The sequence below is a fragment of the Nannospalax galili genome, unplaced genomic scaffold (assembly GCF_000622305.1).
Source record: "Nannospalax galili isolate Female #2095 unplaced genomic scaffold, S.galili_v1.0 scaffold1699, whole genome shotgun sequence".
NCBI lineage: Eukaryota > Metazoa > Chordata > Mammalia > Rodentia > Spalacidae > Nannospalax > Nannospalax galili.
The window spans coordinates 172,013-193,766 of NW_008343576.1; the positions used below are offsets into that span (position 1 = coordinate 172,013).

The 21,754-nt window shown below is 37.9% G+C and overlaps 1 protein-coding gene and 1 long non-coding RNA gene across 2 annotated transcripts in view; both read left to right on the plus strand.

The window, feature by feature from the left end:
- LOC103739400 (zinc finger protein 420-like) overlaps window positions 1-10,139 on the plus strand; it is a 31,068-nt gene extending 20,929 nt beyond the window's left edge. The window contains exons 6-7 of the mRNA XM_017799820.2: window positions 7,141-8,577; window positions 8,793-10,139. Of these exons, the coding sequence (XP_017655309.2) occupies window positions 7,141-8,577 (1,437 nt within the window). The 3' untranslated portion in view covers window positions 8,793-10,139. The remainder of the gene's footprint in view (window positions 1-7,140; window positions 8,578-8,792) is intronic.
- Window positions 10,140-15,563: 5,424 nt separating this feature from the next.
- On the plus strand, window positions 15,564-17,225 carry LOC115071486. The gene is made up of 2 exons (XR_003850575.1): window positions 15,564-16,369; window positions 16,517-17,225. It is a non-coding gene; the product is annotated as an uncharacterized LOC115071486 (long non-coding RNA).
- The last annotated feature ends 4,529 nt before the right edge of the window (window positions 17,226-21,754 follow it).

The following is a 21,754-nucleotide window of genomic DNA, read 5'->3' on the forward strand; positions in this document are numbered from 1 at the left end:
CAAAGCCACAAAGTAGGACGTGCATAACAATAATCCATTATTAAATGGAAGTGGTATATACGTGAGCAGCCTGAGCAGGCCTTGAGGGCACAAGCAACCTACATGAAGAAGTTGCCCAAATGCCTATGGTTCCTACTCCTGTTACAATGCTTCCTGTTCTCAAGCATGCACCCATGGCTTCATGGGGTGTGCCTATGATCAGTTGACTGAGGAAGAGAAAACTAGGGCTTGGTTTACAAATGGTTCTGCACGCTATGCAGGCACCACCTAGAAGCAGACAGTGGCATTACAGCCAATTTCTGGAACAACCCTGAAGGACACTGGGGAAGAATGTCTTCACAGTGGGCCGAACTTTGGGCAGTGCACATGGTCGTGCATTTTACTTGGAAGGAGAAATGGCCGGAAGTGCGATTATATACTGATTCATGGGCTGTAAGCCAATGGTTTGGCTGAATGGTCAGGGACTTGGAAAGAGCATGATTGGAAACTTGGCAAGAAAGATATTTGGGGAAGAAGTATGTGGATAGATCTCTCCAAACGGGCAAAGGATGTGAACATACTTGTGTCTCATGTAAATGCTCATCAAAAAGTGGCTTCAGCAGAAGATGCATTCAGTAATTGAGTAGATCGGATGACCCACTCTGTGGATTGTCAGGCTCTTTCTTCATCTACGCCTGTCATTGCTCAATAAGCCCATGAACAAAGTGTCCATGGTGGAAGAGATGGAGGTTATTCATGGGCTCAACAACATGGACTCCCACTCACAAAAGCTGACCTGGCCACAGCTGCTGCTGAGTGCCAGATCTGCCAACAGCAGAGACTAATACTGAGCCCCTGATATGGCACTGTTCCCCGTGCCGACCAGACTGCAACCTGGTGGCAGGTTGACTACATTGGACCACTTCCATCTTGGAGGAGACAGCATTTTGTCCTTACAAGAATAGAAACTTATTCTGATTATGGATTTGCCTTTCCTGTATATAGTGCTTCTGCCAAAACTACTATAACCCAATCCAGACAGGACAACAAATGGCCCAGACCCTTCAGGGTTGAAAGTATGGCTCACTCTCCCAGGGAAAGGTCCAAGACCTGCAGAGGTGCTTGCTGATGGTGGAGGAAATGCGGAATGGGTCATAGAGGAAGGTAGTTACAAATACCAACTTAGGCCATGTGACCAGTTGCAGAAACGTGGATTGTGATTGACATGAGTATTTTTGTCCTATTTGGGTAAAAATAGGTTTCTGCATTTATACACATATGTTAAGCAGATACTTGAGTTATTCTTTTTTTGAATGTGTAATTGAGATAAGTGATAAGTGGTTGTTTTGTGAACCTATATGATTATACTGGGTTATGAGACACTAACGGACTAAACATTCCTTTAAGACCTTGTCACCTACTCTAAGATATATAATGCATTGGTCATTGTATGATGGGATAGTTATTATCATGTTAGGTGAAATTATGACCTCAACACTGTTTTCATTTGAAAATTAAGCATGACAGACAGGGATTCTATTGGGTGTGAAGTTGACAAGGGGTGGACTTGTGATGGCTAATCTTGGGTGTCAACTTGACTGGATCTGGGATTAACTGAAATGAGAGAAATCTTCTTGATTGGATCATCTGAAGCTGGAAGATAAACCCTAAATATGGGTGTTACCTTCTGATGGCAGCCCATATAAAAGGCCATTGCGGAGGAAAACACCTGGCTTCTTGCTGCTTGCCTTCTCTCTCGCTGGGGAGTTCATCTTGCTGCTGTAGACAGAAGACTAGCTGATCTTTTGTAATTCGTCAGATCTTCAGCACCAGATTGGGACTACTGAGACATCCAGCCTCATGGACTGAGCAACTATGGATTCTCAGCCTCTCCAGTGTGGTGCAGCCAACAGAGGAGAACACCTGGCTTCTTGCTGCTTGCCTTCTCTCTCACTGGTGAGTTCATCTTGCTGTTGTAGACTGAAGACTAGCTGATCTTTTAGAATTTGTCAGACCTTCAGTGGCAGATCACGGCTACTGAGACATCCAGCCTTGTGGACTGAAAGACTATGGATTCTCAGCCTCTCCAGTGTGGTGCAGCCATTGTTGACCGACTGGGACTCTATCCTATGAGCTAAACTGAAATCTCTATACATATATATTCATTCTACTGGTTCTGTTTCTTTGGAGAACCCTGACTAATACAGTATATGTTGATATTGTTTAGATACTCTTCCCTATCAGCACTCCATTTACTACCCTACCCAATTTCATGTTCATTCTGTCTCTCCCTCTCTTTCTCTCCCCATAACAACACACACACACACACACACACACACACACACACACACACAGCATGTATATATGCAGACATTCCCTGGATCTCAGTCAACTTTTGAAGATATTCCATCCATGAAAGAGAAACTTTTTCCCCCTACCTGAAACCTGTGGTGGCCAATACTTCCTCAGGTATCATTGGTGTTTCTTACCAACCTCTCCATGTCTATGCTGGGATTTTGCCTGTCTTGAACTCATGTGGGACTTCTACATGCTGTCACAATGCTTTGATTTCATGTTACTTCCCAATTTTCTATAAATCTCTATTTCTTTGTGTTATTCCACCATCTGTGACTCTTAAAATATTTCTGTTTGCTATTCTACAACGATCCCTGTGGGTTTGGAGGCAGAATTTTGATATAGGTGTCTACTTGGGGATAGGTAGTATGCAGTCTAATTATCTGCACATTAGTCAGTTTTGGGTCTTTGTATGATTCACCATGTGCTACATACAGAAGCTTCATTACTGAAAAATGAAAGATGCATTAGTCTACTGGTATAACAATAAGTCATTTGGAGTAAATTTAACGCTATATATATTTAGCAGAATAATAGTATTAGGCCCTCTCCTATGTCCCCTAAGCCTCACATCCATGCCAGATATGGGCTTTACTTTATGAAGGATACCTTAAGTCCAATTATAAAGTGATTGTTAACTCCAAAAATATTTGTATCACTGTTGCATATACCTTACCAGACCAGTTTTGTTGTAACTCACAGGATTCAAGTCTGGGTAAAGTTGATGATCAGTTTTCTCTATGGTAGGATGCAAAGCACCTTCCAGCACTATGAAGACTAGTCAGTAGAGATGAAGCTTTGAAGTCAGTACCAGCTTGATTTCTCCTTTTTTCTTCTGTAGCTCATGGGTGTAGTGTCTTCAAATTCTGGTGGTAAGAGAGGATAAGTATCTAGAATGTATGGTGAACTCAAAATACTAAACATCAAAAAATATACAACTTATTGAATATGGGACAAGGAGCTGGACAGGCAGTTCTCCAAGTATAGAAATGTGTAAGATCTTCTTTTAAAATGTTCTACATCAGTAGTCCTAAGGGAAATGTAATTTAAAACCATTTTGTGATCTATTAACCCTTTCACCATGGCTAACATCCAAAAAACCAAACAAGGTGGGTGTGGTGGCACAGACCTTTAATTCCAGAATGGAGAGTGGTAGCTGGGCACAAATTCCACCCCTTGGTCAGGACCTATTGCTAATTGATAGGTGCTGGGAAGGAGTCAGTGTTCTTCAAGGGCATGGGCCCCATGAATTTTATATTTCCTTTAAAAAATAAATGAAAAACAAAAATCAGAGAATGAAATATTGGGTAGGTCATGAAGGGATGGTCTTCTAGGAGTGGAGGGCAATTTGATAAAAATACATTCTTTGAAATTCTCATAGAACTAATAAAAAGTGTGGGAAAAATTTTTTTAAAGTACATCACATGTTGTTATCTCTCCTCTACTTAAATGCTCAAAAATATAAAAATTCAAACATAAATATTGATACATGAGTAATACCTGACTTGGTATGTTGCTGTATTTTTTATTTGTTTGTTTTCCAAATATAGTGTTAAGTAAATGAAAAAAAATTTTGTGCAATATTAGTAATGATCCCATCTAGACTTCAGATGTCACTCCTTGGAGATACTGAAATGCTGCTTCATTTTCTTTCTTTTGCATTTAATATCGACAGGTCAAATGTCCTTAGGGATTCATGCATTTCTTCTAGACCCATTTATTTAGCTTTTTGAACATGTATCAGTTATTCTTTAATGACAGTTTGTATTTCATTGAAGTCTCTTTTAACAGCTTCTCCCCTGTATTTTTATTAATTTGTTTTTACTAGCACTTTTTTGGTTCCTTTGTCCAGTCTTTAGTCAGTTTTTCTCAATGAATAGATAGATTTCATGTACTGTTTTATATTCTTTGTTTTGTTTTTTTTCTTCTTTTCTGTTGGTTATTTCTCACCATCTAATGCACAGTCTTCATTTCTTCTTCATTCAGGAGAAAACTGAATTCCATTTCTATCCTATTTTTTTTTTCACACCTACATTTGGGGACATGATTTCTTTTGATAATGTTTTTTCTTCAAAGAAGAAATTTGTAGGAATTTGAAAATTCTTATCTTGGAAATATCAATGGCCCAAAATCTATTCAAATGAAATGTGCTCAATAAAGAAGTATTTCCAGCTGGGCGTGGTGGCACACACCTTTAATCCCAGCACTTGGGAGGCAGAGGCAGGCGGATCTTTGTGAGTTCGAGGCCAGCCTGGTCTACATAGTGAGTTCCAGGACAGCTGGGGCTACAGGGAGACCCTGTCTCAAAAAGACCAAAAATAAATAAATAAGAAAGAAAGAAAGAAAGAAAGAAAGAAAGAAAGAAAGAAAGAAAGAAAGAAAGAAAAGTATTTCCACAGACTTTCATTTCTTTACTCGTTTATTTGTAGTTTTCTTCCACTATTACTTAAAAATACATGGTCATATTTTTCATTTTTTCTGAGTCAGCCGAAGTCATTTTCTGCCCAAAAACTGCACCGCTCTGAGCCAATTTAGAGAATGCTGCACTAAGTGGGAGGGGATGGGAGCTTTTAAAGGTTAAGTCCAAAATGTAGTCCTTGACAAGATTTACTCAAAGACAAACAATCACGTTTGTTTTTGTAGGTGGGCAAGCAAGCAGTTCAACTTAATTTTTAAAAATATTTCATTTATTATTTTTATTTTATTTGTATGAGTGTGTTGCCTGCATGTAGGTAAGTGCAACTGTGTCATGCAATACCCTTGGAAGACAGAAGAGACTGTCGGATCCCCTGGAACTGGAGTTACAGATAGCTGTTAGCTGCCACATGGGTGCTGGTATTCAAACCCCACTCTTCTGCAAGAACAACCAATTTTTTTAACCACTCAGCCATCTCTCCAGCCCAGAATCAATTTTAAACGTTTATTTTAAATGATGCTGGCTTTGGAACCCATAATGTGATCTTTCCGAGAATAATATTAAATTTTTTCATTCTTACTTTGTCTAAGTAACAGTCATTGAAATCCTGTTTATCTATGAAATAATTCAGATCTTGAGGGTTTCATCCCTTGATTTTGGGAAAATCTACTGTAGTTTAAGGTGGTGGACTGATGTTGCTAATTGGTATTATGTCAGAATCAAGTTTAAGCTTTTTTTTTACTTGATTTTTGTATTATAAAATTAGGAATCTAATATTATGTACAAAAAATTACAGTTCTCTTTAAAAATTTCTTTCTACTAATATGTACTGATCATGTTGTCTCTTCTGCTTACATTTCCTTGCAGTCTGCTTTATGATCTATGGGAACGGATATTCCACCCTCTTTATATATCCTTTTAGCTGTTCATTTGTTTGCTCTTTGTTTTTGAATATCATTACAGTAAAGTGTGTTTCTTGGACCAAAAAGATACTTGAATCTTACTTTGAACCCACTCTTCTTGACTCTTATCTTTTAATTGGTGACCTGAGATAATTTTCATTTAGTATGATTGTGGGAGGATTTTTTAATTCAAGATGATTTTGCTGGTGTTCTGGCTGTTAGAATCATGAATTAGTATTAATCTTTATTAGTATTAATATTGAGCTCTATTTTGTTTCCTGTATTGCTAATGGTGGATTCCTTCTGGAACATGGTGCATTCATCAATTACTCTTTACAGTTGTATTCTGACTTCTTTTCCCATGAATGAGTGTCTTTCTCCTCTGTGTGTCTTGTTTGCTTCCATAAATTCTGAAGTGATTTTCTTGCCATGAATTGGTAAATTTCTTCAAATGAACTTCTTCCCCCATCAATTTTTTTTTATTGAAAAGCAGCTCAATTTTTTATTATTTCAGTGCCATTTGAGGAAAATAGAATCATGTGGTTGAGAGGATAAATGGGAAAGCTTAACACAAGTTACAGTTTGAGTTGTATGCATTTTACTTAGACTAGAATGAAGTTTTAATAGTAAAAAGCAAATTCAAATGCATGGGAACTTTTGGACAATCTAGCACACTCCATCCTTGACTGCTGTCTAGTATTTGCTTCATGTTGAGGCTCATCTTATGGCATGATTACTGATAAGTAGAGAATGATCTTTAATTTTTCTTGTCAGTTATACCAATTATTTTAAGCTATGCAAAAGAAAAGAAGGAAGAGAGGGAAGGTCTGTGAAGCATGAGCCAACCATCTTCCCTCCCTCCTTCTATTATGGAGGGGCACTGATGTGACTTTTACTAACCCAGACTCTCCCTCCAGGTGCACTGAGCTGTTCCACGGTAAGGAGTGGGTGTGGGTGTTCCTCCATTAATTCTAAGAGATATCTTTTCTACAAGTCAATTTTAGTTAATATGTTTGCATTCAGTATGTAAATGTATTTTTACATTGTTTCATGCTGTTTTGCCTCTGGTCATTTTTGACAAAAGATCTGATATTCTTATAAATTTCCTGCCTTTGTAATTAGTTGGTACTTTTTTCCTCACAGATTTAACTATTGATTTTCTTGCTTACTCTTTTTCTCATGTTGCCTATGGATTGTTATGTAGAGCTTGGTTAATACTGATTTCACCTTTCTAAATGCCTCTCTTGTGATTGTATTGCTATATTTTTCATTTATTTTCTAATTTATTTTTATTGAATAAATTTTGCCATTTAGTTTTGATTTCATCTCCCTCTTTTACTCCATAAACTTATTTTTGTTCATCTGAATGTTTCTCAATGTTGAAATTTTTATTCATGCATAAACATGTTCTCTGTGGATCTGTGAGGATGTGATTGCCTCAGCCTTATTCTCCATATTGAAATGTTTTCTTTTTTGCTTTGCCTGGAGAACTCAACTCTTAGAAGACCTCAAAGGGTGTATAACATAGAGAAACCCTGCAAATGTGAAGAATATGACAAGTCCAATACCCATGTCTCAAATCTTAGAAAACATAAGTATATTCATACTGGAGAAAAACCCTACAGATGTGAAGAATGTGACAGGTCCTATATTTGGATGTCAAGTTTCAAATTACATCAGCGAAGTCATACTGGAGAGAAACCCTACAAATGTGAAGAATGTGGCAAGTCCTTTAGACAAATGCCACATCTGAAAGAACATCAGCGAATACATACGGGAGAGAAACCCTACAAATGTGAAGAATGTGTTAAGTCCTTTAGTCAAATGTCAAATTTGAGAGCACATCAGCGAATACATACGGGAGAGAAACCCTACAAATGTGAAGAATGTGTTAAGTCCTTTAGTCAAATGTCAAATTTGAGAGCACATCAGCGAATACATACGGGAGAGAAGCCCTACAAATGTGAAGAGTGTGACAGGTCCTTTGCTTGGATGACAAGTTTCAAATTACATCAGAGAGAACATAATGGAGAGAAACCCTACAGATGTGAAGAATGTGGCAAATCCTTTAGTAAAATATCATATCTGAGAGTACATCAGCGAATACATACAGGAGAGAAACGCTACGAATGTGAAGAATGTGGCAAGTCCTTTAGTAAAATGTCAACTCTTAGAGCACATCAGCGAATACATACTGGAGAGAAACCCTACAGATGTGAAGAATGTGGCAAGTCCTTTAGACATATGTCAGATCTTAAAGCACATCAGCGAATACATACTGGTGAGAAACCCTACAGATGTGAAGAATGTGGCAAGTCCTTTAGATATGTGTCAACTCTCAGATCACATCAGCAAATACATACTGGAGAGAAACCCTACAGATGTGAAGAATGTGGCAAGTCCTTTAGTAAAATGTCAACTCTTAGAGCACATCAGCGAATACATACTGGAGAGAAACCCTACAAATGTGAAGAATGTGTTAAGTCCTTTAGTCAAATGATATATCTGAGAGTACATCAGCGAACACATACGGGAGAGAAGCCCTACAAATGTGAAGAGTGTGGCAAGTCCTTTAGTCAAATGTCAAGTCTTAGAGAACATCAGCGAATACATACTGGAGAGAAACCTTACAGATGTGGAGAATGTGGCAAGTCCTTTAGACATATGTCAACTCATAGATCACATCAGCGAATACATACTGGAGAGAACCACTTCAGATGTGAACAATGTGGCAAGTCCTTTAGATATGTGTCAACTCTCAGATCACATCAGCAAATACATACTGGAGAGAAACCCTACAGATGTGAAGAATGTGGCAAGTCCTTTATGATGAGCTGCACTTATAAGAAACGTCAGAGAATTCCTCTTGGAGAGAATCCCTACAAATGTGAGGAATGTAGGAAGTCCTTTAAAAATATGTCTTAGATTAGAGCACATCATGTAATTCATACTTGAGAGAAACCCTACAAATGTGAAGTATATGACAAGTCCTTTAGTCAGATTTAATGTATCATACTGAAAAGTAACCATTCTGAGAAGAATGTGAAAAACTGAGAGCTCAACACATAGATGACATGAGAGAACCAGCTGGGGCTAAAGGGAGACCCTGTCTCTAGGAGACCAAAAAAAAGATATCTTAGATTAGAGCACATCATGTAATTCATACTTGAGAGAAACCCTACAAATGTGAAGTATATGAGAAGTCCTTTAGTCAGATTTAATGTATCATACTGAAAAGTAACCATTCTGATGAGAAGAATGTGAAAAACTGAGAGCTCAACACATAGATGACATGAGAGAATTCATACTAGAGAGAAACCCCACAAATGAAAAGGGTTTGAGAGGTCCTGTACTTTTATTTCAGCTCTTAGAGAACATCAAAGAATTGACAATAAATGCAGACACTGCACACATAAAGAATGTAGCAATTCCTTTAATAATATGTCAAATGGTGGCAGTTATCAAAACCTCATACTGAAGAGATAATTTACAATTGCCCAGAGTGTGGTACATCCTTTACCCTTGGTTCAATCCTTAGAAAGAAAAGCAGAATCTGTGCTAGAGAGATATATCTAAAAGTATGGACAATACTCAAATGCTTATATTTATATGTTACAAAACTTCATAGTGTACTGAAGGAAAAGTTAGAATTGTGCACAAAATTGCAAAATTTCTAATAAAAATTTATTTTTAATTCATAAGTATGAGAAACTAGAAACATAATTACTGTGAAAAAGCCTTTACTTTCCCATCCAATGTTGTTGAATATTACAGAATCTTTATTGTAGAGAAAACCTACAGATAAACAAAACATGAAAGCCAGCATTTACAAATGGCACCTATGTTAGGAAACATCAGAGATTTCTTAGTGAACAGGAACCTCACAACGATTCAAAGATTAATACATCATTATTTACTGTCAAAGAATACACTGTGTGAATAAAGCAGCATGCTGGATAGCTTTAGTGTCATCTTGACACACCTGGAATAGTGTGTCAATTGGGGAATTACCTCCATTTGACTGGCTAGTGGCCATATCTGTGGGGTAATTTTCTTAATTGTTGAGTGATGTGGGTGGAGCCATTCCTGGGCAGGTGGTCCTGTATTGTATAAGAAAGCGGTGTGAGATGGGCCCAGGGGAGGAAGCAAGTAAGCAACATTCCTGCATTTCTCCATGGCCAGTGCTCTAGCCTCTGTCTCCAGGATCCTGCCCTGAGTTCCCTGATGAACCCTAGGAAATGTAAGCCAAATAAACTCTTTCCTCCCCACTTTGGTATTGGCAAGAGTGTTTTGTCACAGCAGTGGAGAAACAAACTAGAACAAGATCCTAAGTATCATTGAGTTGCCACATGTTCTCTAAATATCTTGTGAATATGTGAAAATTTTAATGCATATATGCAACTTGGAAAATCCTAAAGTGTATGAAGTCATTGTATCTTAATTGCATATGAAAGGGGAAAAGATTTATGCAAATATCTTTTTTAAGGTGGAAATTCCATAATAAAATGGCCAGGACACAATACAGTCCTTATAATATAACATGCTAGAATATTATAGGAAAAGTTTTAAAAATTTGTGTCAGTTATATCTACATTTTCATCAAATAGCATATGGTATTTTGATAGACATAACTGTTTTATTTAGAAACATTTGTGTTCCCAAAATTGGTACCATAGGGTAGTTTGACCTTCAACTAAATTCATATGCAATTAAAGACCCCCAAAATTCATATTTTCTGATTTATAAAGGATATTATGAAAATTTATAGCAATTGTTGACTCAGAGTTGAAGGGATGTATTTTTGTTCAATGCATTAGCAATGCTACATTAGTGCCAATTGTTCCATGAATAATTCATGGACAAGGAAAATTCATCATAGTAGATGTATTTCTTTTTGATGAGTGAGAATGCATTTTAGTGTTATGTATGTTTGGCATATTTCTACCCCAGGAAAAGAAAAGGAGAATCCTTAGTATTCAAAATCTGTTGTTGTTGCCTGCCTTAGTGATGCCTACCTTAGTGGGCTAGCTACTTGAGGACTCTCCCTTAGGGGCTGGGGATGAGTAGGCAGGAAGTCAGTGGCACAGACTTCGGAAGACTCACTTGGCAGTTAGCAAGCAAACTCATTTATTGTGCCGTTAGGGGTTTCTTTTATACCCTACTCCTCCCCCATTGGTCCCGCAAGCCGAGTTGTCTAACGATCATTGGTGGGACAGCTGTGTCATCAGTCTCTGGTCTGGGTGGCAGGTATCCAGTTAACTGTCTACAGAAGTGCTGCAGAAGAGTGGCGCGCCCACACAAAAGCCTCCAGGTTCTAGGCCTGGCTGATACTCTCGAGCCTTCTCCTACAGAAATCAATCACTTCCAATGACTCACAGGTGAGAATAATCTGCAAAGTATATTAATTTAGTGATGAATAACAGAATAGAATGGTTAGATGTTTCCAGTATTACTTAATGTAGTAAAAACCATGGGAAGAAAATTAAAACTTATCTCCCAAGGTTTGTGATTTTAGCATTTTACTATCCTATTATATTTTAGCCTACTCTTTGAAAATTGCAGATAATGATAAAAATTGAAGAGACAGTCCCAGTACTCTGGAGGCAGAGGCAGGTGGATCTCTGAGTTCAAGGCCAGCCGGGTCTATACAGCAAGTTCCAGGCCTGCTGGGACTACAGGGAGATTCTGTCTCAAAAAAAAAAAAAATTGACATTTTATGCCAAGACAGAATATTCATGATGGGGGAAAAAAGATATTATGTAAGATATGATTATAAATTATTATATTTACACAAAAATATGAATACACAAAAGCACGTATAGACATATAGAGAATCAGAGAATCATATCTACAGGAAACATAGTTGTGTTCCCAGTACTAAGGTTTTTTGAAGATTCTACACTATTTGTTAGTTTAATATGGAAATAAATTCAATGTGTCTTGCTTTTTAGTGATTATGTGATAATTTGTTTCAATAATTGCTGCATGAGAAATGATGAATCCACATTACATTATCAAGACATCATTAATATTAGTTGCACTGTGAATTAATAATGCCACATGCACAATTCATGAATAACATCAAAAGGCTGATTTGTTTTATTGAGTGCACTAAAAATGCACTTCAGTGTAAAGTAGTAGTGCTGGGCTTCAGTCACCTGCTAATTCCAAACAGCCAATCCTAAATATTTGAAATGAAAAAATATTTTGATTAATAAGATGATTACATGGAAGCTCAGTGAATTACTAATATTTTATTAAATTAAAATTTTAAATATTTTTGTAGGTATTTTTGAATGTTATTAATAAAATTTTTCCGTAAAGCTAAATAGATAAGTGAAAATAATTAAAAAGTTATAAGTATATTTACATGTTGATTCATGACAATAATTAATTTTAGTATTGCTCTTTGAAAATGTTGTGTAATGACTTCCAAATTTTCTATTAATTTAAAGAAATCCTGTTTCTTTCGTTCTATTAAGATACATTTTGAATAAAATGCATTGAATTCATTTTGAAACTTTTAAAAGCTGTATTTAAGTTGATAGTTTAATAAATCAATCATGTGTTTAGTGATTTAACAAAGAAATTCTATGAAAAAAATACTATCTTCCTTCCAAATAGAAACTCTCACATCTTTCAGCCTATGATAAGCAAAGGCTAATACAAGGATAATCTTTCAAGTTTGGGTAAATCTGTGGATTGGTTTTTCCTGGGGATCTGCTTCTTTGGGACTTACTCTCAAATAATTTGCATGATCTATTTGTTAGAGATTATATGATATATTAGAGACATAATGATAAATATAATGAAGATTACCTGGCCTTGTCATTTTAATCCTAATTAATGACTACTGACATATTTAAAAATTGTCACTATTTTTCTTTGCATCTACCCCCCACCACTTTGTGGGACAACTGAACACATGTGTTTGGATTTTCCTTTACATTGAAAGAAATGTGTAAGCATGTGAGACACTGGAAACAAGTTCCTTTTTTTTTTTTTTGGTCTTTTTGAGACAGGGTCTCCCTGTAGCCCCAGCTATCCTGGAACTCACTATGTAGACCAGGCTGGCCTTGAAATCACAGAGATCCACCTGCCTCTGCCTCCCAAGTGCTTAAATTAAAGGCATGCACCCAGCTGGATAAAGTTCTTTTAGGACTAAGACAACATAAAGGAGTGCTTTATATGTATGTCCACCTTCTACAATATGTAATGAAACAGATGACTACAGACAGAAAACCACAATGGTTATATGTGAGTGAAATTCCTCTGCTGTGACAAAAGACCTGAAATATGAAGTAAAATGAAAAGGCTTTTTGTTTTAAACATTGTTACACAGTTTTTTATACATATTTCTTTGTTTCTGTAGATATGACTTACAGAGAAACAAAATGTAGGAGTCTGGTAACCGTGTGGCAGAGGGGACAATTCTCATCCTGAAGGAAGGAGAGACACGGAGGAACAAAGATTGAGATAGAGACAGAGAAGGTCTTTCTGAGGGCTTCAATGTTGTATATCAGTGGCCTAATCTCTTCCAATCATGGCTGAATGGAGGAACGGCTCTGAAGTCATGGTCATTATCCAATTGCCTTTCCGTAAATCTTTTTCTGAATTGTGATGTCCAGAGCCCAAATATTTAACACCTGAGACTCTGGGCGTTGATTTTGTAAGTGTAATGAAATGTTCATGACTTACTAGCCATCAGAAGAGTGGAAATCATGAAAAGTAGCTTATTTGTTCTGCTATACATGCAGCAGCTTCTCAAATGTTCCATACCTCACACTGTGATTTTAGGTACTGTTAGATGCCTAGGATAAGTGGCTTTGAGTTTGATTCAGCACAGTACTTAAAAGCTCACATATCTTAAGGATCCTGAATCTCCCTATGCAAATCTATGTGATTTACATGCATATTATACATGTGAGAAATAGTGCATAGCTTACATTAGAAAATTATATATTTCCATGAAAATAACTGTGATTCTGAATGATTTCATGTAGCATAACAGTACTTAGGATTGAACTTGAAAATACAAACTACTCTATAGAGAATCTATTAATGTAAACATGCTTTAAAAGATGCTCAGTATACTTATAAGTGAAAAAAAAACCTTTTTTTTCTTTTTTTTAGTTTTTATTTTTAAGGGATATCACAAAAATCTTTGATTTTTACAGGGCAATGCATTTGAGTAATGATTCTTTCAATCCCCAACACTCTATGGGTTTTCTTTCTTCCTTCTCACCACTAGCTACCCAGGCATCATGGTACTATTCTTTCTCTGCATTTATTTGTTCAGGTTTACAGATATTTAGCATCTTAGTTGCTCTTGAATACTTTGGAGGGTCCACTCACATCTTATGAATTCCACACTCTGAACATGTCACTGATATATTTTGAATCTGGTTCAATATAACAGTCAATTGCAGAAGTTAAATCCTTAGAAAAATGGCAGTATATAACCCCTGGTCACAGTGCTTTTCCCAACACATATTGTATTAAACTCTGGGGACTATATTTACACTGAGAGGAGATAATAGGAATTGAATTCTCATTAATATGTGGTTATTCTGGAAAATTTAGGGAATTTCAAGAGAAGGTAAATGTGATACAGATAAAAGTGGTGTTTCGAGACTGTCTTCAGTTCCTGAAGCTCTGAGAAATGAAACTCTGACAGTGAAACTCAGTTATCACTATGCAGTAGTACTGAGCAGGCCCAGTTGAATGACTTAGGTTGTATTTTCCTATTATTATTAGTCAGAAGACAAGATTCTTGTTTGAGTTGTAGGTATGGTCATAGTACTAGATGTCATGTTAGCAGAATACATGGAGAAAATTTCTTAAATTTATAATTTATTTTTTGTGTATGCATGTATTGCTTGCATGTAGGTAAGTGTACCCATGTTGTGCAATGCCCACGGAGGACAGAAGAGGATGTCGCATTCCCTGGAACTGGAGTTATGGCCAGTTGTTAGCTGCCATGTGGGTGCTGGGATTTGAACCTGAGTCTTCTGCAAGAACAATGTTCTTAACTGCTGAGCCATATCTCCAGCCCCCATAGAAATTTTTTAAAAGGCTCTGAGAGACTGTCTTCACATGATCAACCAAGGTTGTGCTGTGTTCTCAGACAAACACATAGTCCTATGAGCTGAACATAGTGATGCCTGAATTAGCTTTGATGTACTATAGATAGTAAAACCCATGGTGACAGGGAGCTGTCTCCCTTCTGCTCTTACCAATAGACACATGTCCACAGCTGACAAGAGTTCTCTGACTTCTGAGACCACCTGAACAATGTCATTATAGTGGAACTGGAGGTGGTGTTAAAGTAACAGTTGGTCCCAGACAATTATATTTGACTAAATATTCCACCCAGATTTTAATTTAAAGTCTTCTCATTTCAGTACATGGAAATTTACCAAGCCTTACTAGCCCTTTACTGAGACTTCAGGGATACCAAATAGAATTTTTTCAGTTGCATTAACTGATACACATCTAAGATGAGATATTGTTCTCCAATTCAATATTTCTGAGACCTATCTCATGTGCAGATAGTGAGTTTCATTTTGATGCAAGGAAACAAGTATGAAATAAAAGTTTGTGTGTAGCTGTGCTGTATTCACTAGGAGTACCTAGGAGCACTGTGCTTTCTAGAATCACTTACCAACCAGGGTATTTCCATTTCTCCTTACAGGGATCATTGCCTTTACTTTCACTTTATCTGTGTCTAAAAAAATCAGGGTATGGCCAGGCGTGGTGGTGCATGCCTTTAATCCCAGCGTTCTGGAGGCAGAGGCAGGCAGATCTCTGTGAGTTCAAGACCAGCCCGGTCTCCATGGTGAATCTAGGAGAGCTGAAGCTACAGGGAGACCCTGTCTCAAAAAGACAAAAAAAAAAAAAAAAAAAAAAATGAGGGTATGAAGACAATTTAGCTGAATTACCTTAACTAACAACATAAACTAATGTGACTGGAATGTTTTATGTGTGTATATCACTGTACTTTCCTGTTTGCAGCCATCACACATCCTTGTCCTACATCTCACAAAACAGTGCCATTGTTACCCCTTTTTGCTCTGGATATGTGTGTGTGTATTTCTGTATTTATATATTCATATATTTAATATATAACATGCATATATTTAAACATAATAGCTTTGAAAGTGAGTCCATGCATTGATTTTAGAATATTTAATATTGATATAATTTAAATATTCAATTTTTCTTGTACAGCTATGAGGAAATAGAGCTGTGTGAGTATTGACCAAATTTTATATACAAATAAACAAATGAGATTGTCCAAGGTAAACCAAACAAATGAGAATGGCTTGTCTTGTGAGACAGGTTGATTGGTGAAAAGAAACTGGTTGATCACAGGAGCTAAAATTCCAGTAAAAGAGAGACTTCCAGAAGCACAAGGAGTGAACACAGTTCTCCCCGCTCCACTGGAGACTCAGCTGATCCATCAGGACACAGTCAGGTCGGTTCCTAGGCCACTGTGGAATAGGACGCAGCACAGGAGGGAAAATGACAGCAGCATGTTAGAATGGAAGTTTGGCCAATGTTCTGGAACTAAATGAAGGGAATGGAAACCAGGAAGTAGTACATCCTTCAGGCTGTGTTCCTATACCATGGAGTGCATGAGAAGTCAGGGTTTTTCTCCAGGAGTAGGAAATTGTTGAATGTAAAGTCCTTCACCCAAGGAAGATCTACAAGAAAGGTAAAGCCATTTACAAACGTCTTCCTCCGAGGGGTCTTATTAAGATGTGGAAGGGATGTCTCCACCTGCTTCAGAGCTTGCTAGATATGTCCTGGATCATTTGTATTGAGAGGCCAAGTAGTGAGCCTGGGTTTTCTCCACCTGCAGGATCCTGGGAATCAACAGTCATGGAATCAACTACTTTCCAGGTCCACTCAGTGATGGTGCTGCTGCTCTATCTCCTGTGTGCCCTCAGTATCCAGAGTTTCTGAAACCTCCTGGGTACCTCCCACCTCCTGTGTTCTTCATGGTACAGGATCCTCTGGCATCCCAGTGGCAGCCCTGGAACACAAACACTCCATGGGTAGCTCCACACCTGCTTCTTGCCATGGTCCCAAAAGCCTCCAGCTACCAGCAGCCATGCTCAGCCTCTTGCAACCAACCAGATCCTCAATGAAGACCCTCTCTGGAACAGAATTGTGCAATTTTGTAACTGTTGGTTTATTGCTGTACTTACTATAAGAACTAAGGGAAAAATGCAGAGAAAGATCAATGGACACAGGGTCTGCTGAGGAATATGTAACAGTAGACTTCAGACTGGGTTATGCTCAGAGCCCTAGAGACTGGAATGTACTAGATGCTGTCACCAGCAAATTACCTAGATACTTTGTCCACTTATATATGACAAGGACACTTATTTGTTCCATTCCCACATGACCAAAGGGTTAATGACCCTCCCTCAACTTCTCTTAAAAAGGACTAATTCTTGATTTGGGAAGCCTCCAGACTTTCTCATATTCCATAAAGCTGCAATTACTGTTAACAGGATATTAGCGTGCAGGTTTTAACAGAAGAATTGAAGTTATTAGGCCAAAAATAGTCATACCTTAGCCACACATTTGTAGGACATGAAATTACTTTGATCTTATTGTTTGTCTTTTGGAAAATTGTTATTGTAAAGAAAATATGAGGTTTTCTTTTTGGTAACGTTTACTCAAAAACTCCATGTTAGAATACAAGAAGAAAGATGCTGGGCATGTTGTCAAGGCTGGAAAGGAGAAATTCACACTGGAGAACATTTGGGGAAGACAAATTCCACTTTGTATGCCTTTCAAACATAGTAATAATGTAGGACATTGTGTCAGACATGGTGGTAGTAGGGTGGGGTCCACATGGGGATGGGCATTTAAATATAATCAAAATACGTTGTTTAAAATTCAAAAATAATAAAATCATCAAAGAAATAAAATCTAGGGCTGGAGAGATGGTTCAGTGGTTAAGAGCACTGGCTGATCTTGCAGAAGACCAAGGTTCCGTTCTCAGCACCCACATGGATGCTAACAACCATCTGTAACTCCAGTTTCAGGGGATCAGATGCCCTCTATTGACTTTCTAGGGCATTGCATGACATGGGTGTACCCACCTTCATGCAGGCAATAAATTTATACACATGAAAAAATAGTGAATAAATAAATATTTTAAAAATCAGAAGAGGTGCTGGGTGTGGTGGTAAACACCTTCAAACCAGCAATTGAGAGACAGAAGCAGCTGGATCTCTGTGAGTTCAAGGCCAGCCTGGTCTACATAGTGAGTTCCAGGACAGCTGGGGCTATAGGGAGAGCCTGTCCCGAAAAACTAAAATGATTAAAAAAAAAAAAATCAGGAGGAACAAGAAAGATGCAGTCACCATCATAAATAAATACAGCTGGACAGTATAAATATAATCTCAGTTAAATGTCAAGAGCACTATGGGGCTGGTGGAGGGGGTTACTTCTCCTTCAAGTAAATATACTTGACAAAGTTTAGCTTTTAAAATTTTGGCTTTAATAAGCCCTGTTGTTGTAAAATCAGTGAGCAGTCAGGTTACACCTATAAATATAAAACAGTGGGTTTTAATTATTTTTACATATTTTATTATTTTTATGTGTATGCATGTATTGCCTGCATATATTTAAATGCACCCATGTCGTGCAAAGCACATGGAGGTCAAATCTCTTGGAACTGGAGTTATGGACAGTTGCTAGCTGCCATGTAGATCTGGGATTTGAACCCAAGTCTTCTGCAAGAACAGCCGGTGTTCTTAACCATTGAGGCTCGCACAGTGTGCTTTTATGTATCATGCTACAGCATCAAGCATTTTTCCATTTCTCTTTCTCAATTATTACTGTAACCTTAAGTTTGACAAGTGTACATTGTGGAAAAGTAGACACTCTGGCTTTTGTCACTTTTGTCATACTGTTTTTGAATTGAGATTGTTTATATCAGAGTCTAGACAGGCTTGTTCCCCTCCAGTTAATGCCAATGCATATGAAGTTGAATTTATCAATGGAGTTGCAGAGAAAGTCTGACTCAGGTTATAAATGTGTCCCTAAATTCACCCTGTAGCTATTCCAGAGTCCATAATTTGCATAAATCTCCTTTGAATTTGGCATAATCCTCACATTGGTTCCTTTGGTTGTGAACTGAGGGCTATTGTGGTTGAAAAATTGGATGGAAATGATCAAAGTTCCTGTATCAGAGAAAATGTGAACCATTTTGCATTCCTGGAGGGATTGTAAAGAACATTGCCACTATTCAGAATTTGAAAGATGCAGGGGGTGGGAGAAATCCAACATCTCATTGTAGCAGTCCTATTTGGTCTGTGCAGAATGTTGATGGATAATGTAGACATGTACTTATTTAATCTGTAATCAATCCATGAGTCTAATTGCAGCTGTGGTGCCAGCTCTGGTAGTCTTGCCTGAGCTAATTAACATACAAGCAGGAACTGGTGTAAAGTTAATAGAACTGCAAATGTAATGCCAGGTGTGGTGGTGCAGGCCGTTAATTCCAGCATTTGGGAGGCAGAGGCAGGTGGACCTCTGTGCACTCAAGGCCAGCCTGTTCTACACAGTGAGCTCCAGGCCAGCTGAGGGCTACAGGAAGACCCTCTCTCAAAAGACCAAAACAACAACAACAGAAAAGAAATTAGTATTACAAATGCTTTATTATCTTACATCTTAACAAGGACCACTGGAAGAAATTTTCTTTCAGCATTATTGTTTTCCTGTTCCACATCAACTGTATACTAACTCTCTATTCCATTGTCTTAACATGGTTTAAAAGGACTTTGATCTTTTTTTGTGTGTTTTCTACAAGGTACCACTTTGTTCCTTCATACTGAAAAAATTATGATCATTGTATGATGGGAGAAGTTAACAACCACTATGGATTCACTAAAACATATGCAGGTCATAGGACTGGAAATAAATCTTATTCCAATTTAAGGGCCTTCTAGGTCAGTGAAGTTTCTAGGAATATAGTGGTCTGGGGCATGCAGGGATATTCCTTTTGGGGTCTAGGGTAAACCGTTGCACCTATATTCTCCTACTACCAAACAAAATCCACAGCACTAAGTGTACCTGTTTGGATTTTGGAGAGAGTACAATACTCTTGAATATGTTACTTTGAACCACAAACCAAATGTCTGAAAATATGGCTAGGGTTTTGTTGTTGTTTGTCTTTTTGTCTTTTTGCTCTTTTTGAGGAAGGGTATTCCTGTAGTCCCAGCTGGCCTAGAATGTGCTATGTAGACCAGGCTGGCCTCAACCTCACAGAGATCCACCTGCTTCTGTCTCCCAAGTGCTGGGATTAAAGGTGTGCACCACCATGCCCAGGAACTACTTTTGAGCATTCCTAAAACAGTAGAGACAAGTCTTCAAGAGTTTCGTGTGATGTGCATTTTATCCCGGAATGTACACCATATAATTCAACATCCCCTAAATTGTTTGATGTTTAATGTTTGACCCTGAAGTGGTTTTGAACCTTTCAATATGTGTGAAGAACTTGGGAATATGAGCCTTGCCATGAAGTTATCTTCAGACAACTATTACCCATTTGAAGGACAGTTCTTCACCCACTGTTGTGGTTTGAATGAGAATGTCCCCCACAAGCCCCAAGTATTTGCACTTTTTGTTTTCAATTGGTGGCACTTCTTTGAGGAATCTTAGAAGGTTTGGTCTTTCTGGAAGAGGTGCCAGGCTTAGAGTTTTTAAAAAATATTTATTTTAAAAAATATTTTATTTATTTATGGATACTGGGGCTGACTGCTCAGCCCAGAACCACCACTGCTTCCTGATCCCTTTTATCAAGATGAACCCAGTTCATTCTCGTGGTCCCCAGGATCCCTCTGTGCCTGATTCCACCCTCACCTCCCTCTGCTTCCCTGGGCCTGAACAACCCACCAGCCTCTCTCCAGAGTTAGTCTATCACTGTAAGTGCCTACATCAGAAAATCAGAAAGAACACAAGTAAATGACTTCACATTGCAACTCAAGACACTTGAAAAGCAACAACAAATGAAACCCAAACCCTAGGGACAAGAAGAAATAACAAAAATCAGGGCAGAAATTAATGAAATTGAAACAAAGAAAACAATACAAAGAATCAATGAATCCAAGAGCTGGTTCCTTGAAAAGATAAACAAGATTGATGGATCGCTAGCCCAGTTAACCAAAAGAAAGATTACCTCCAAATCACAGTGTTTTATCACAGCAATAAGAGTGTAACTAATACAGAATTTGGGGCCAGAGTGTGGGCTGTTCACTCTGAAGATCCTGACCATCTGTGTGTTTGGAGGAATGTGGAAGACTTTGAAAGTTTGGGCTAGAAAATCTATCTATTGCTGTAAGCAAATGTTACAGAGATGAACAGAGTGTAACTAATACAGAATTTGGGGCCAGAGTGTGGGCTGTTCACTGAAGATTCTGACCATCTGTGTGTTTGGAGGAATGTGGAAGACTTTGAAAGTTTGGGCTAGAAAATCTATCTATTGCTGTAAGCAAATGTTACAGAGATGAACATAGAGGTAAAGGCTCTTTATACGGTAGCCAGGTAAGCAGTCACAAAAGCCAAAAAAGTCTCAACTGGGCCTCCAAGGATTATATGGATGTGTTCCTCAGTTCTTCCAGGATCTTCTGGCCCCAGGCCTGTATAAGGTCTGGGACTGCTCACCAAGATGTCTTGGACACAAAATGGGGGAGCTCAGGCTATTATACATACAGACATTAATGGGCCATTTTAGTAGGACCCATGAAGATAGTGCTGAAAGCAAAATAGTTCCTGAGGGAAACAAGTACTTAAGCAGAAACTGGTATATTTTGGTAGAGTCTGTCTAGATAATATCCACAGCATAAAATCTTGCCTTAGGCTAACTTGAAGTGTCAGGGACTAATTTTTTTGATGAAGGAAATTTCAAGACAGCCTAATGTAGCAGTGTTTGTGTGGCCATTAATGGTCAATATTTTGCAGATCTACTGTGAAAAAAGAGCAAGCAGATCATAAAGAAATGCAGAATGCAGTTCTCATTGAAAAAAAGCACTAGGAAGATTAATGTTGGAGCCAAGGCATGTGCTGAAGGATAGAACCT